Source organism: Erythrolamprus reginae, chromosome 1 (genome assembly GCF_031021105.1).
Source record: "Erythrolamprus reginae isolate rEryReg1 chromosome 1, rEryReg1.hap1, whole genome shotgun sequence".
Classification (NCBI taxonomy): Eukaryota; Metazoa; Chordata; class Lepidosauria; order Squamata; family Dipsadidae; genus Erythrolamprus; species Erythrolamprus reginae.
This window is the reverse complement of record NC_091950.1, coordinates 322280492-322294094: the sequence shown is the minus strand read 5'-3', so window position 1 is coordinate 322294094 and position 13603 is coordinate 322280492. Positions and strand designations below refer to the sequence as shown.

At 42.0% G+C, this 13603-nt stretch overlaps 1 protein-coding gene across 5 annotated transcripts in view; it reads right to left on the bottom strand.

The window, feature by feature from the left end:
- Positions 1-13603, bottom strand: part of ESR1 (estrogen receptor 1) — a 258921-nt gene that overhangs the window by 161081 nt on the left and 84237 nt on the right. Inside the window, exon 1 of one of the 5 annotated variants that reach the window (XM_070733729.1) lies at positions 7369-7439. The exons of the other annotated variants lie outside the window; for them this stretch is intronic. Within the exon in view, the coding sequence (XP_070589830.1) occupies positions 7369-7374 (6 nt within the window). The 5' untranslated portion in view covers positions 7375-7439. Of the gene's footprint in view, positions 1-7368; positions 7440-13603 lie in introns of those variants that run through there. 5 annotated transcript variants of the gene reach the window in all.

Sequence of the window (13603 nt, the reverse complement as noted above, 5' to 3'; positions counted from 1 at the left end):
GGTTATCCCAAGAAACAATTAGAATGATTTACAATAGGTGGATATGACAAAGTCTTCAGTTGGTTGGGCTTCTCTACAATGTGGCAAGATGAAGTTAGAGGAATATGCTCCAATTTGGTAGTAAAAGAATTTCAAGCGGTTTAGCACAGATTGAAAGACTTAATACTGCAGGCCTACACTTGCCTGGTCTTCATACATAAAATGGGTTGGCTTCATCAGAGTTTATTTCAGAACAAGTGTAAACCCATGGAATGGCACAGAGATAACACAAACAGCTGGCAGTTCAAACCAGCCCTTTTAGTCAGAGGTCAGATCCTCCTGTTTCGGACTGGTTCTATGGAACTAGTAGTAACTTGACGGCCTCGATTGCTGGAACTGGAAGCAACCCAAGCCTGCCATGCCCCCGAACTGGCTCTCTCAGTGATGCCATAGATACCGCCATCTTCCTTTTTGCTTTTGTGCATCTGCAGAAGCTGTTTTTTGCTTCTGCGCATGCCCAGAAGTTAATTCTTTTTTTAGCACTGCACGACCATGCTTGCACATGCAAAGTGGACCTGCAGTGCACAATGCACATAGGCCCATGTGGTGCACCAAGGAGAGAACTGACAGCAAAGAAAAGCAGAACCCTTTTGGTTGTGTGCCACCCAGAGTCCTCTGGGAGTAGGGCAGCAAATAAGTCAAAAGAATAAAATAATAAAGCAAAACAAAACAACACAATAAAATAAAATAAAATATAAAACAAATAAAATAAAATAAAATATATACCCACCCTTTCTTTTAGTGCTCCAAATCTCCCCCAAACAAACCTCAAACAGCCTCTAGTCCAGCCCAGCACTCTCTACACCAAGGCTGCACAGCAATAAACCCCAAATTTATCTAGCAAAACAAGAATAAAGGACTTCAGAGAGGAAAAGATCCAGATAATCAGTCCAGAACACTACACAGGAATGCAAGGATTCTTGGCAAGTTCAAACATCAGGACACAACACTCCAGGAACTCAGCATTTGCTACCAAAAAATGCCCCTCCCCACAGCATCTCTTTAAGTCTCATTTCCCAGGTGTGCCTGATTAAGCTGGGCAGGGCACTCTCCTCATGAGTTGCCTCCTCCATCTGAGTTGATCCTGCCTCCTTTGCACTCTCCAAGCCCATGCATCAGAAGGGTGTGGTTCATGCTCCTTGGTTGAGCTCTGTTCCTTCCTGCCTGCAGACCTTGCTAATTCCGAACAGCCTGGCCTAGATTGACTCTGTCCTTCCCCAGTTTCCTCCAAGGCCAATGGAGCTGCCTTCTCACTCGCTGTTACTTCTTGTTCCAGCTCATCTTCTGGCACAGAGTCAGACTCCAACAGGGACATGACAACAAGGTTAATTCCATCACTAGACAGAATGAGATTATTCCAATTTTGGATCCCACAACAAGGTAGCAAATTATGTAATTATTTTAAGACTCGGGAAATGGAAGCCATGCTTACAGGTAGTCCTCAACTTACAAAGTTCATTTAGCATCTCCATTGTCACATGATCAACATTCAGATTCTTGGTAAGTGATTTATATTTATATGCTTGTAGTGATCTAGGTCATATGATCAGCTTTTGAGACCTTATGACAAGCAAAATCAATGGGAAATCCAAATTCATTTAACAATCATTTTACTAATTTAACAAATTCATAACAACTGGGGTAAGAAAAGTTGTAAAATTAGCAACTTAAATTTTGGGTTCAATTGTGGTTGTACCTCAAGGACTATCTGTACATAATTTTCTGTCCCATGTCATCTGGCAGGACCCAGGGGAAGAGCCTTCTCTGTGGTAGCCCTGACCCTCTGGAATCGACTCCCCCCAGAGATTAGAATTGCCCCCACCTTCCTTGCCTTTCGCAAACTCCTTAAAACCCACCTCTGTCGTCGGGCTTGGAGAAATTGATTCCCCTGGACCGTTTTCCATTTTATGTATGGTTTATATGAGATGTATGATTGTTTTTTATATTAAGGGTTTTAAATTGTTTTAATCATTGGATTTGTATTGTTTTGTGTTGTGGGCCACTCCAAGTCTCCGGAAAGGGGCGGCATACAAATCTAATAAATAAATAAATAAATAAATAAATATGCCAAATTGATGTGACTAGCTTCAAGTATGGGTCTGATATGAAAAGAAGAACAATAATTACAGCCTTCCTTCACGCATCAATACTTTAGCTAATATAGACTATAGATAAACATTTATAAAATAATACACAACCATAACTTCCAGGTAAGTGATTGTAAGCAACAAAATATAGCAATCTATTAAAAAGCAATCAATATTTTTCCTCATCAACAACTGCGACATGATGCTTGGTGTCCTGATGGAGCGAGCGGTGGAGGAGAGCAAAGAGGTGGAGAGGTTCCAGCAGCTGCTCAATGGCCGGATACAAGAGTTCATTGAGGAGCTTCTGGCACCGGGGTTCGGGGGCATGATGGCCTTCATGAAGGAGGTGGAGGGGTTTGCCGAGTGGGGCCAGCTGGAGCACCTCCGAGGGGAAGAAGCTCGGGTGATGCAGCTGGTGCATGGCTTTGCCACAACCTGGAAGGCCTCAGTGGAGACTCTCAGCCAGGACAAGAACAGGACCAACATCATGCAGGGGGCGCTGACGCATCTGATCCAGTACTACCACTGCTTCCACAAGGTCCTGGCCCTGCCCCCACTCAAGTCACTGCCAGTCTGCTCAGAGCTGATCAACATCCACCACCTGATGGTCGAAGTGAAGAAGCATCAGCCCAACTTCTGAGCCCTTCCCCTCACTTCTCTCCCCCCACAGCCCCCTTCCCCTTGTACAGTAATGTGAATAAACTCTCTTCTAAAAAATAAAAATAAAATAAAAAACAACCAAATATTCAAATTCCAAACTCGATTGCAGAAAATACAACTTAAGCAACAAAGTGGTCATCCCCTGGAATGCCCTACATGACTCCATTGTTATATTTATTTATTTTATTTATTTAATACATATTTGTCAAACAAGTATAGAGTTATAGTTTGTATTAACATAACAAAGTATTAAGAAGTGATAAAAAGGATAATAGGGCAGAAGGACACGGACGGACAAACCCTCACAGCTTCAACCTTACACTATCTATACTGGAGCTCACCACATTCCTAAGAGCTCTGTAAAGGGGGTGTGCATAAGCACAACAGCATAACTACCATCCCTGTCCTATTGTCTCCATTTATTTCCTCAGAGTCCTCGGAAAGGGGCGGCATACAAATCTATGATGATGATGATGATGATGATGATGATGATGATGATGATGTCAATACAACACAGCAAACGAAATCACTATGCTGGATTTCATATTTCATCACCAGTCAGGCGCTTCCCAAGCAAATTATGTTTGCCAATCCCAGTAAAGCAGCCTTTTGCAATTGACAGATGGAGATTTTGTTAATTCCGATGGTTTTCAAATGTCCTCTGAGATCCTTTGGTACTGCGCCCAGCTTGCCAAGTACCACTGGGACCACTTTCACTGGCTTATGCCAGAGTCATTGCAGCTCAATTTTTAGATCTTCGTATTTCACTAATTTCTCTAGCTGCTTCTCCTCAATTCTGCTGTCCCCTGGGATTGTGATGTCGATGATCCATACTTTCTTTTTCTCCACAATCAGGATGTCTGGTGTGTTATGGTTCAGAATTCGGTCAGTCTGAAGTCAGAAGTCCCACAGTAGTTTTGCTTGCTCATTCTCGACCACTTTTTCGGGCTTATGATCCCACCAGTTCTTTGCCACTGGGAAATGATAGTTCCGGCACAAGTTCCAGTGGATCATCTGTGCCACAGCATCATGTCTATGCTTGTAGTCAGTCTGTGCGATCTTTTTGCAGCAGCTGAGTATGTGATTTATTATTATTATTATTATTATTATTATTATTATTATTATTCATTTCCTTCGTTCACGTCCACGTTCATATTTTATACCTGCTATCTTGTACATGCCTGACAAACAAACAAATAAATAAATAAATAATCTTCCATTCTTGAGCTTCTATTTTTATAACTATATTCTACATGATTTCTCCAAAGTCATCTCTGTGGTTCCCTATATGAAGTGGAATAAAATCATTCCAAAATGGCTGCATCTGGGACTGATTTTGCTGACAACCAACAAGACAAATTGGGTGGGGGGTGAAATTAGTAGGTAACTAATATTTGCCTCTTAAGATTGCTGATATGCTGGATCATTGTAATTTTTGACTTCTTGGGCTTTTGCGGTAGTACCCATCATTCTTGTGCCTTAAGAGGAAGTAGCAGATTGAATTTCCGTGGTGTTTTTCTTTCTACGCACTACAGCTGGCTGTCTCCACTATGTGATATGTAAACTTTCCTCTAGAGGTCTCTGACAAGTATTACAAGCTTTTGAAACCTGTGTGCAGCTATGTAATAGAACTTTAAAGCCAAAGCTTTAAGATGAGGGTCTGAGGGTTGGGTTATATTAATTATTATGGCTTTATTTAACCAGGTTTTGCATATTTTTTCAGCATGAATCTAAAGTATATATACACGTTCTATACATAAATTATGGAACGTATACCCACTCACATTTTATAACTATTTAAGTATACCTTTTCATGTGACAACACTAAAGAAATGACACTACAATGTAAAGTAGCAGGTATACAGCTTGTATAACAGTGTAAATCTGCTGTCCACTCAAAATAACACAACACACCGTCATTAATGTCTAAACAGCAGGCAACAAAAGTGAATACATCCCTAAGTGATAATGTCCAATGGGGCCAAAGTGTCAATATTTTGGCTTCTAGGTTGGTGCAGAAGGCCTTCCAAGCCCAAAATGTGGTGCAGGGGTACGTGCAGTAAAGGGCAGTCATTCCCGGCCCCACCGGAATGCTCTGTGGGGGGGAAGTGTGTGTGCATACCCTTCAATTTCCTGCACATGCAGGGCTGGGCCCTGCGATGCATAGCAGCAGTGGCAACTGTCAGTTCCAGCCAGGAGTCAGCCGGGAGCCAGCAAGGCAGGCCTGGCAGGCAGGCACGGCTGGCAGTAACCATCTCTCCGAGCTGCTTCTTGTGCTGGCTCAACCAGGAGACACGGCTGGCACCCTGCCTGCTCGAGCCACCTGACCACAGCCAGAGTGGAAGTGGGGCGGCTCGAGGAGGCAAGGTGCTAGCCACGTATCCTGGACAGCTCAGAGAGGTGGCCAATGGTCAGCTGCCACAACTGCCGCCTGCCTGCTCAAGCCATCCCGCTGCATCCAGACTGAAGTCTCCTGGTCATCTGCTACATCAGCCACCTCTCCGAGCTGCTTCTTGTACTGGCTCGGCCAGGAGTCATGCCTGCCGCACCACCTGCTCGAGCCACTCCACTCCCACTCTGGCTGCGGTGGGGAGGCTCAAGCAGGCAGGGCTGCGGGCACTTCTCCTGGCTGAGCCAGTGCGAGAAGCAGCTCAGAGAGGTGGCTGCTGCCAGCTGTGCCTACCCACCAGGCCCGCCCTAGAGCATTCTTCCCTGCTGGTGGCTCCTGGCTGGGACTGACAGCCACCGCTGTGCCTCGCAGGACCTAGCCTCGCAGCCGCCAGCCAGCCCCAACAGCAGCAGAGGCACCTCACATCCGACAGATGTATGCCACCCTCTCTGGGCTTGCAGGGGGCACTGTTGCTGCTGGCTGGGGCAGCAAGATTTAGCTTCTGCATATGCACAGAAGCCGAATCTTGTGTGCATAGTGCAAGCAGGTCCATTTCCACCGGTGGAATGGCGTTCCATGCTGTCCCACTTGCTGCCCAACCCTGGGCATGTGCACATTATTTCATAATGTCCTCTATCCAGTGGAGATGGTTTTTGATTTACAACCATAGCGAGCCTGGAATTTCCATTCTAAGTCATGACAGTTGTAAGCCAAGGTACTAACGTGAACAATTTATTTTGCATCTTGTTTTGCAATCTAGAAATGGGCACAAAAAGCTGGAAACTGGCAAAAAACATAAATCACAGTTAAATGACTGCAGAATGCCACAATCAGTCATAAAAATGAGCTGATTGCCAAGCATCTGAAAATGCAGCCATGTACCCATGAGGTATGCCACCATCACAATTCCAGAATGAGGGTCATAAGTACATTTGGGGAGAGTCCATCATAACTTCAAATGGTTGCTATGTGACTTTAAGCAAGGACTATTTCTAGAGGTCTAATTTATTGGGATCTATATGTACATTTTCCTGTTTCTGCTAAAGGGATTCCTTAAGAAGTAACAGTTGTCAATACAGCAAAGCCAAAGTTCTGCCTCTTCCATATACACATATAAAATATACAGAACTTAAATTACTACATACATTTTTCAAATCAAATGCCCTTTCTTTATGACCACTGTTCCATCTCTGCCATGGCTTGAAATGTGGTGGGGGAGAGGGGACAGTTAGGATACTGGTCAACATACTTGAGTTCACAGGAGAGCTTCATTGGTTATAGCTGCATAACCTCTTTTTGCTGAGGGCAATTCAACCTGTCCTGGCCAGTATAATGTGATCCTTATGAAATGGCACATATTTAATCTTCCTCAGTCCAGGCTCATTATGTGCTTTCTTTGTCAACAGAAAAACAAAGGAAAAGTGCCAAGTTGGGCAGGTGCCTTCTCTTATCTTTGTCTCTTACAACTGCTGTTCCAGATTCTTGGTTACCCAAACTTTTGGTCTGAGGAGTGAAATACTGACCAACAAGTTGCCTGAAAGTCAATTACACAGCCAAGTTCTAAGAGGGACTGATATGGGAAGCCAAACTCGTATCTGGTGGAAACCTTGACCTTCTTTCAACTATTCTTTACATTAGATTACTGGAGTTGGAAGGGACTTTGTAAGTCATCTAGTCCAAACCACCCAGTAAAACAGGAGTCCCTACAACATTTCAGACAAATGGCTGTCCAATCTCCTCTTGAACTTCTCAAGTGTTGGAGCTCTCACAACCTCTGCAGGAAAGTTGATCACTCTCACTATCAGACAGCTTCTCCTTATTTTCAGATTGAATCTCTTCTTGGTCAGAAGACATGAGTGAAGACTTAAGAGTTCAGGTCCAACCCTCCTCACTCCTGACTTCTAGAGTATTAGTTGGGTCTCTGAATGTTTCCTTACCAACACATCAAGAAAATAGTTTCTATGATCTGCTCAACAGTGGAAAGATAAAACTTCCTTTGTCCATGTATGTTGACACCAGCACAATGCTCTCCTACTACTACTACTCCTTCTCTTCCTCCACCACCTCCTCCTCTTCCTCCTCCTCCCTGGTAATGTTTAGTTTCCCTGATTGGCAGCTGACCAGCTGAACCATAAAACATTCAGCGCAATGTTGAGTGAATTTGATTATTTATGTAACTCAAATAATAATTACCTGCATTCTTAGCTGAGTATAGCCTTCAGGGAAATCAATCAAGTTTGCTTTTAGGGAGGCGTAAACTGGGTCATGGTCTAGGTTCATAAAATAGTAATAAAAATAGAAAAAATATTTTAAAATACTTCTAGCTGATGTTTAAATATGCATCATTTGCTAAAATAATTTATCCCCTATATCAGTGTTTCCCAACCTTAGCAACTTGAAGATACAGTATTTGGACTTCAACTCCCAGAATTCCCCAGCCAGCAAATGCTGGTTGAGGAATTCTGGGAGTTGAAGTCCAGATATCTTCAAGTTGCCAAGGTTGGGAAACACTGCCCTATATGATTTAGCAGGAGGGAGTTGTATTTGAGATTAGCAGGAATTGTCCTTTTCACCCAATGGTAGCGTCCCTATGCATAAGAGTTAAATCTATACCTGTCTATGAACTTCTTTAGCTAAAAGATTTTAAAACTTAACTCCAACACTTCAAAATAATACAGTGCAGTACAGTATTGCACGAGGGGAGTGATTCATTTCCTTCATCTCTACCTTTGTTTTCACTACTAACTTTCAAAATAGTGAGAACATTGTCCTGGGTATATCTGGATGTAGATGACCATATGTTAAAAGAAAATTATCTCATGTTGTATTCTGGCATGCTAGTGTAATGACATGGATTTTGAGGAAAGGAAAGAGATTCAGCAAGCAGTATTTGTACAGAAAAAAAAAGTCTCAATTTTTGCTTCCTCCTCTTTCATCAGGAAACGATATTTTTTGTCTATGTCTACAGTTGGAACTTTGACTGCATATTGTGGATTCTTTTGGAAAATATTGCCTTAGAGTAGGCTTGCCTTTTCATGAAATAGATCACAGGAAGGTAAATGTTGTTTTTACCAAAAAGATTATAATATTTTTACTTTATAATTTTTTTAAAAAAAACCTACCCCCTTTCCCCATCCTTAACTGCCTCGTTTCCTTTTCCAAGAGAGAATGGATGAAGCTACAGTAAATGTACAAGAATCCATACAAACACTAAATGGCAGCGAAGAGTTAAGGTTTTTTTCTGCCATTTAGCAATTGTCTACAATAATGATTCTCAATTTCTTGACACTTTTAAGTAGTGTGGATTTCAGCTCCCAGAATTCCCGAGCCAGCATGACAAAGCACCCAGTGGATATCAAGAAGACTCCATTTTAAAAATCCCCTTATATCTATGTTTTATAATAGACCAGTGATGGCTAAACTTTTCCAGACCGAGTGCCCAAAGCGTGTGCATGCCCGACCCCCCAAAATGCAATGTGCGTGTCCCCATACATGTGCCCTCCCCACATATGTGCACATACCCTGCATACATCCCCACATGCCTGCATGCATGTATGCCCCCTGCACATGCCCTGCCCATGCATGTACCCCTAGGCACATATGTTTGTGCCTCCCACAAGCTCCTCACCCTCCATACATGCATGGCAGAGACCTGGTGGAAGAAACACGCACATGTGCAGTCAGTAATGGGCAGCCAAAATTTTTACTGCCACACTGTGGGTGTGGCTTATTTTGTGGGTGTGGCTTGATGGTCATGTGACTGGGTATGGGTGGCTTGCCAGCCATGTGACCAGGTGGGAGTGGCTTGAATGATCATCATTCCTCGACTTACAACCTTACAGTGTCGCTCTCTGGGGTGACAATTTGCTTCGCGTTTCCCGCGCTCTCCTTCCTAGGTCGCCCCCTGCCTCAGGCTGCGTAGCTAGGCAAATGGGGGCCAATCAGCTGTTGATAAAAGAGAGCGGAGGAAATGGGCCCCCTTCAACTCCTGCCGGTGCTGGTCTCCCTGCTGCTTTCCGAGGAGGAGGAAGAAGATGAGAGGGGGAATAGTCAGCTGGAGCTGGGCACACAGCTTCATTTCCACCGGTGGAACTGTGTTTCCCCCATCCTGCCTGCTGCCCACCCCTGTGCGCGGTGGAGGTTGTTCTGTCTGACTGGCTCAGGCAATGCGTAATAGTCCAAGGAAAAGAAATCAAACACACACGTGCTCTGCTAATCAGCAAGCTTGTATTAAATAAACAAAAAAGGGTTACTCAAAACAGTTCTTAGTGTCCAAAAATAATGAGAGTGCAAGGCTTACTTTAGCTGCATACAAAAACACAGGAAAAAAAACAAACAAAGACAACCTGGAATGAGCTAAGACGTTTCAGGAGTCCTTTTGAATCTTTGAAGCAAACAGCAAGTCCCAGAGTTTTCACCTCCCACTTGTCTGAAAAAGCTGGGTTGAAAACTCCAACGGCACGGAACAGAAACTTCAGAGCAAGAACCACAAAATAACACAGATAAACAGCCACAGTTTGCCTTGGGCCACTGTTCCCTTTTATCCCTTTTGCCCTCATTAAGGAAACCACACCCAGCCCTCAGTATAAGAACCACACCCAGCCCAGGTGCTACTATGATGACTTGTAATACTCCTTCAGTCGATCCCTTCTCTGCATAGCTCTTCTGCTACGCAGATCAATATATTGATCTGCAGAAGAATCCAGAGACGAAAGACTGTCTGAGGGACTGAATGCTAAATCCCCTGGGCTGTCCGCTGGCTGTTTGCCACATCTTCCTGGCTGTCTGCCATGTCTTCCTGGCTGTCTGCCACATCTTCCTGGCTGCCAGCCAGGCTTTCGCATTCAGTGTGTGCCGTGTCTCTCCCATCTGTGGGAGCAACGGCTGGCCCAGGCCCAAACACAACAGAGGTGAACTGGCGCAATGGCTCGCATGGCAGAGAGGATGCTGCATGACACCTGTGGCACACGTGCCATAGGTTCACCATCACACTTCATTTTTTATAAAGTCCAATTAATATAATCTCCAATAAACTGCACTGGAACTTATATCAGAAATGTCATATTAAAGCAAAAAGGACTTCTGATAGTAAGAATCTCCTTTTCATGAAATGTCCGTTCTTACCAATTGATTAGATTTTCAAGTAGTAATCCTTAAGTGCCTTACAAAGTCCACTGTTCTGTGGAATGATCAGAAATATCTGCCTCTCTGCCTCCTGGTCGTAAGGACTTCATAAAGCCCTGCTGGCTTCTGTATGCATACGTTCTGCCTATAAAGCAATATTTTATTTTAACCCCCTGGAGTGTAGTATCTGGATTTTAATTAAAATACAAATTACCTTACAAAAAGGTATTTTAAATGCCAAGGTTCTAGCTTAGTTTTTTGTTTTTTTAAACAAATTTTATTACATATACACACATTTACAAAAATAAGATAAATAGTCAAATCATAAGTTGAAACAATACCAAACTAGCACATACTAACAAACAGACAAACAAACAAACAAACAAACAAAAAATAGGATAATTCTAGTAGTATAGCCAATTACTTTTTTAAGTACACTAAACAATAATAACAATAACAATAAACATATAACATAGTATATAATATTTATACTTAAATTCCCTTGAGAGGGTAAGTTATAAATCAACATATAGTTTTAAATTATCTTCTGGTGAAGTATATCATATCATCGGTATCTACCATCTTCTCCTTTTGGTTATCCATATTTTTAAATTATTTTTATTTTCTTAACCGCCTTCATTCATTCATATTTAATTTATTTAGATTCATACAAATTTTCCCTGAAAAATTACTGTATATAGATCTTTTGTGATTTGTCCTATCAAATAAAAAGGATATAAAGTATTATTGTTGTTGTATTTCAATTTCAATTTTTGTTTCTTCTCTTGAACCAATCATAGAAATATTTCCAAGTTTTATAATGGTCAGATTCTTCTTTATTTTTTAATTTGAGTGATAATGCGTCTGATTCTGCACAGTCTAAAATTTTTTTTAGTATTAAGTTTTATACTAAGTAAAGCATCACCAAAGGCTTTGCCAGGGCTTGAATTCTTTCTAACGCATGGGTGGATCAGGGCGCTCAGAACATCAGAGCCTTCTTGTCAATGACACCCTCTATTTTTAAATCAACTTAACTGTTAGCATTTGATAATTACTTTTTGACAAGGAGATATTGCTCTGGTTCAGAATTCTGTCAAAATGCTAGTAAAGTCCTAGGAGTAATCCAGTTCTTGGAATCTCGTAAAGCATCCTTCCTTCTTTGCAAAGTTAGCATGGAAAAGAGTGTTTGGGATGTGCCAATATTGCTGCTACAAATCAATTGCATTTGGCAGAGTATTCTAGAAACCCCACTGATGTTACCAAAAGGAATAATGAGGTACTATCACAAAATTCTGAAGTTTGGACGGAGGGTTGGAGGCGATTAAAAACATTTTAATTTCACTATGTTTTTCCTCAAATGAAAACCCTGCACTATTTTTTCCATTCAAGAAACAAGTTGGTGGACTTCACATGCAAGTTCTTTATCAAACATTTTCCTCCTCCCGATTCAATAAATATTTTAATAAACACATAACGTGCAGGGGTAGTATTCACTTAGTTTCCCTACCAGTTTGCTTCAGTCATGCGCTTGCCTTCTACAGAGAAACATAGAAACATAGAAGACTGACGGCAGAAAAAGACCTCATGATCCATCCAGTTTGCCCTTATACTATTTTCTGTATTTTATCTTAGGATGGATATATGTTTATCCCAGGCATGTTTAAATTCAGTTACTGTGGATTTATCAACCACGTCTGCTGGAAGTTTGTTCCAAGGATCTACTACTCTTTCAGTAAAATAATATTTTCTCATGTTGCTTTTGATCTTTCCCCCAACTAACTTCAGATTGTGTCCCCTTGTTCTTGTGTTCACTTTCCCATTAAAAACACTTCCCCCCTTTCCCTTCTGTCCTCCAGACTATTCAGATTGTGTTCATTAAGTCTTTCCTGATACGTTTTATGCTTAAGACCTTCCACCATTCTTGTAGCCTGTCTTTGGACCCGTTCAATTTTGTCAATATCTTTTTGTAAGTGAAGTCTCCAGAACTGAACACAGTACTCCAAATGTGGTCTCACCAGCGCTCTATACAGCGGGATCACAATCTCCCTCTTCCTCCTTGTTATACCTCTAACTATGCAGCCAAGCATCCTACTTGCTTTCCCTACCGCCTGACTGCACTCTTCACCCATTTTGAGACTGTCAGAAATCACTACCCCTAAATCCTTCTATTCTAAAGTTTTTGCTAAAGTTTCTGCACATACACTGTGCTCATGCACGCAGCTTGCAAGCATGTGCGGTGCTTCAAAATGTGCCTAAATAGCACATCCACAGGTCACTGCCTGAACCAGTCGGTACTGGCTGACTATCACCTCTGATAACATGCAAATTATAATATTAACAAGATGCAAACATCTTCATATAGAATACCCTTGCCTACAAAGATATTCTTCACAATTCAGCAACATTTCAGAATATTTACACCAAGGCTTCTATAGGTGAAACTCGAAAAATTAAAATATCTGGACACTGGACCTCAAGAAACTTGCAGAGTCTGCCTCTCCATTCTTCCTCCATACTCTGGGTCCTTGGTTTCCAAATGAGATGCAAAAGTTTCCACAGTCTATGTTGATTTGAGGAGCCATGCTGGTGTTGGTCCACTGTTGGTCCACAGTCCCACGGTCAATGCAGCCGTCTACCGGGAGATTTTGGGGCACTCCATGCTTCCATCTACATACGAGCTTTATGGGGATGGTGACTTAAATTTTCCAGCAGAACTTGGCACCTGCCCACACTGCCAAAAGCATCAAAACTTGCTTTAATGACCATGGGATTACTGTCCTTGATTGGCCAGCAAACTCCCCTGACCTGAACCCCACAGACAATCTATGGAGCATTGCCAAGAGAAAGATGAGAGACATGAGACCAAACAATGCACAAGAGCTGAAGGACGCTATTGAAGAATCCTGGTATTCCATAACACCTCATCAATGCCACAGACTAATAGCATCCATGCCACGCCACATTGAGGTAGTAATTGTGGCAAAAGGGGCCCAAACGAAGTACTGAGTACATATGCATGCTTATACTTTCCAGAAGTCTAATGTTGTTCTATATATTACATGCAATCAATTTAAAAATCCTTTTTTTATTGATTGCATGTAATATTCTAATTTTCTGAGATGGGGGGTTGGGGTTTTCATGAGCTGTATCCCATAATCATCACAATTATAACAAATCACAGTTTGAACTTTCTTGCCTTGCATGTTATGAGTATCTCTGATACATTCAGTTTCACCTTTTAAGTTACATTACTGAAATAAATGAACGTTTGCACGATATTCTAATTTTATGAGTTTCACCTGTA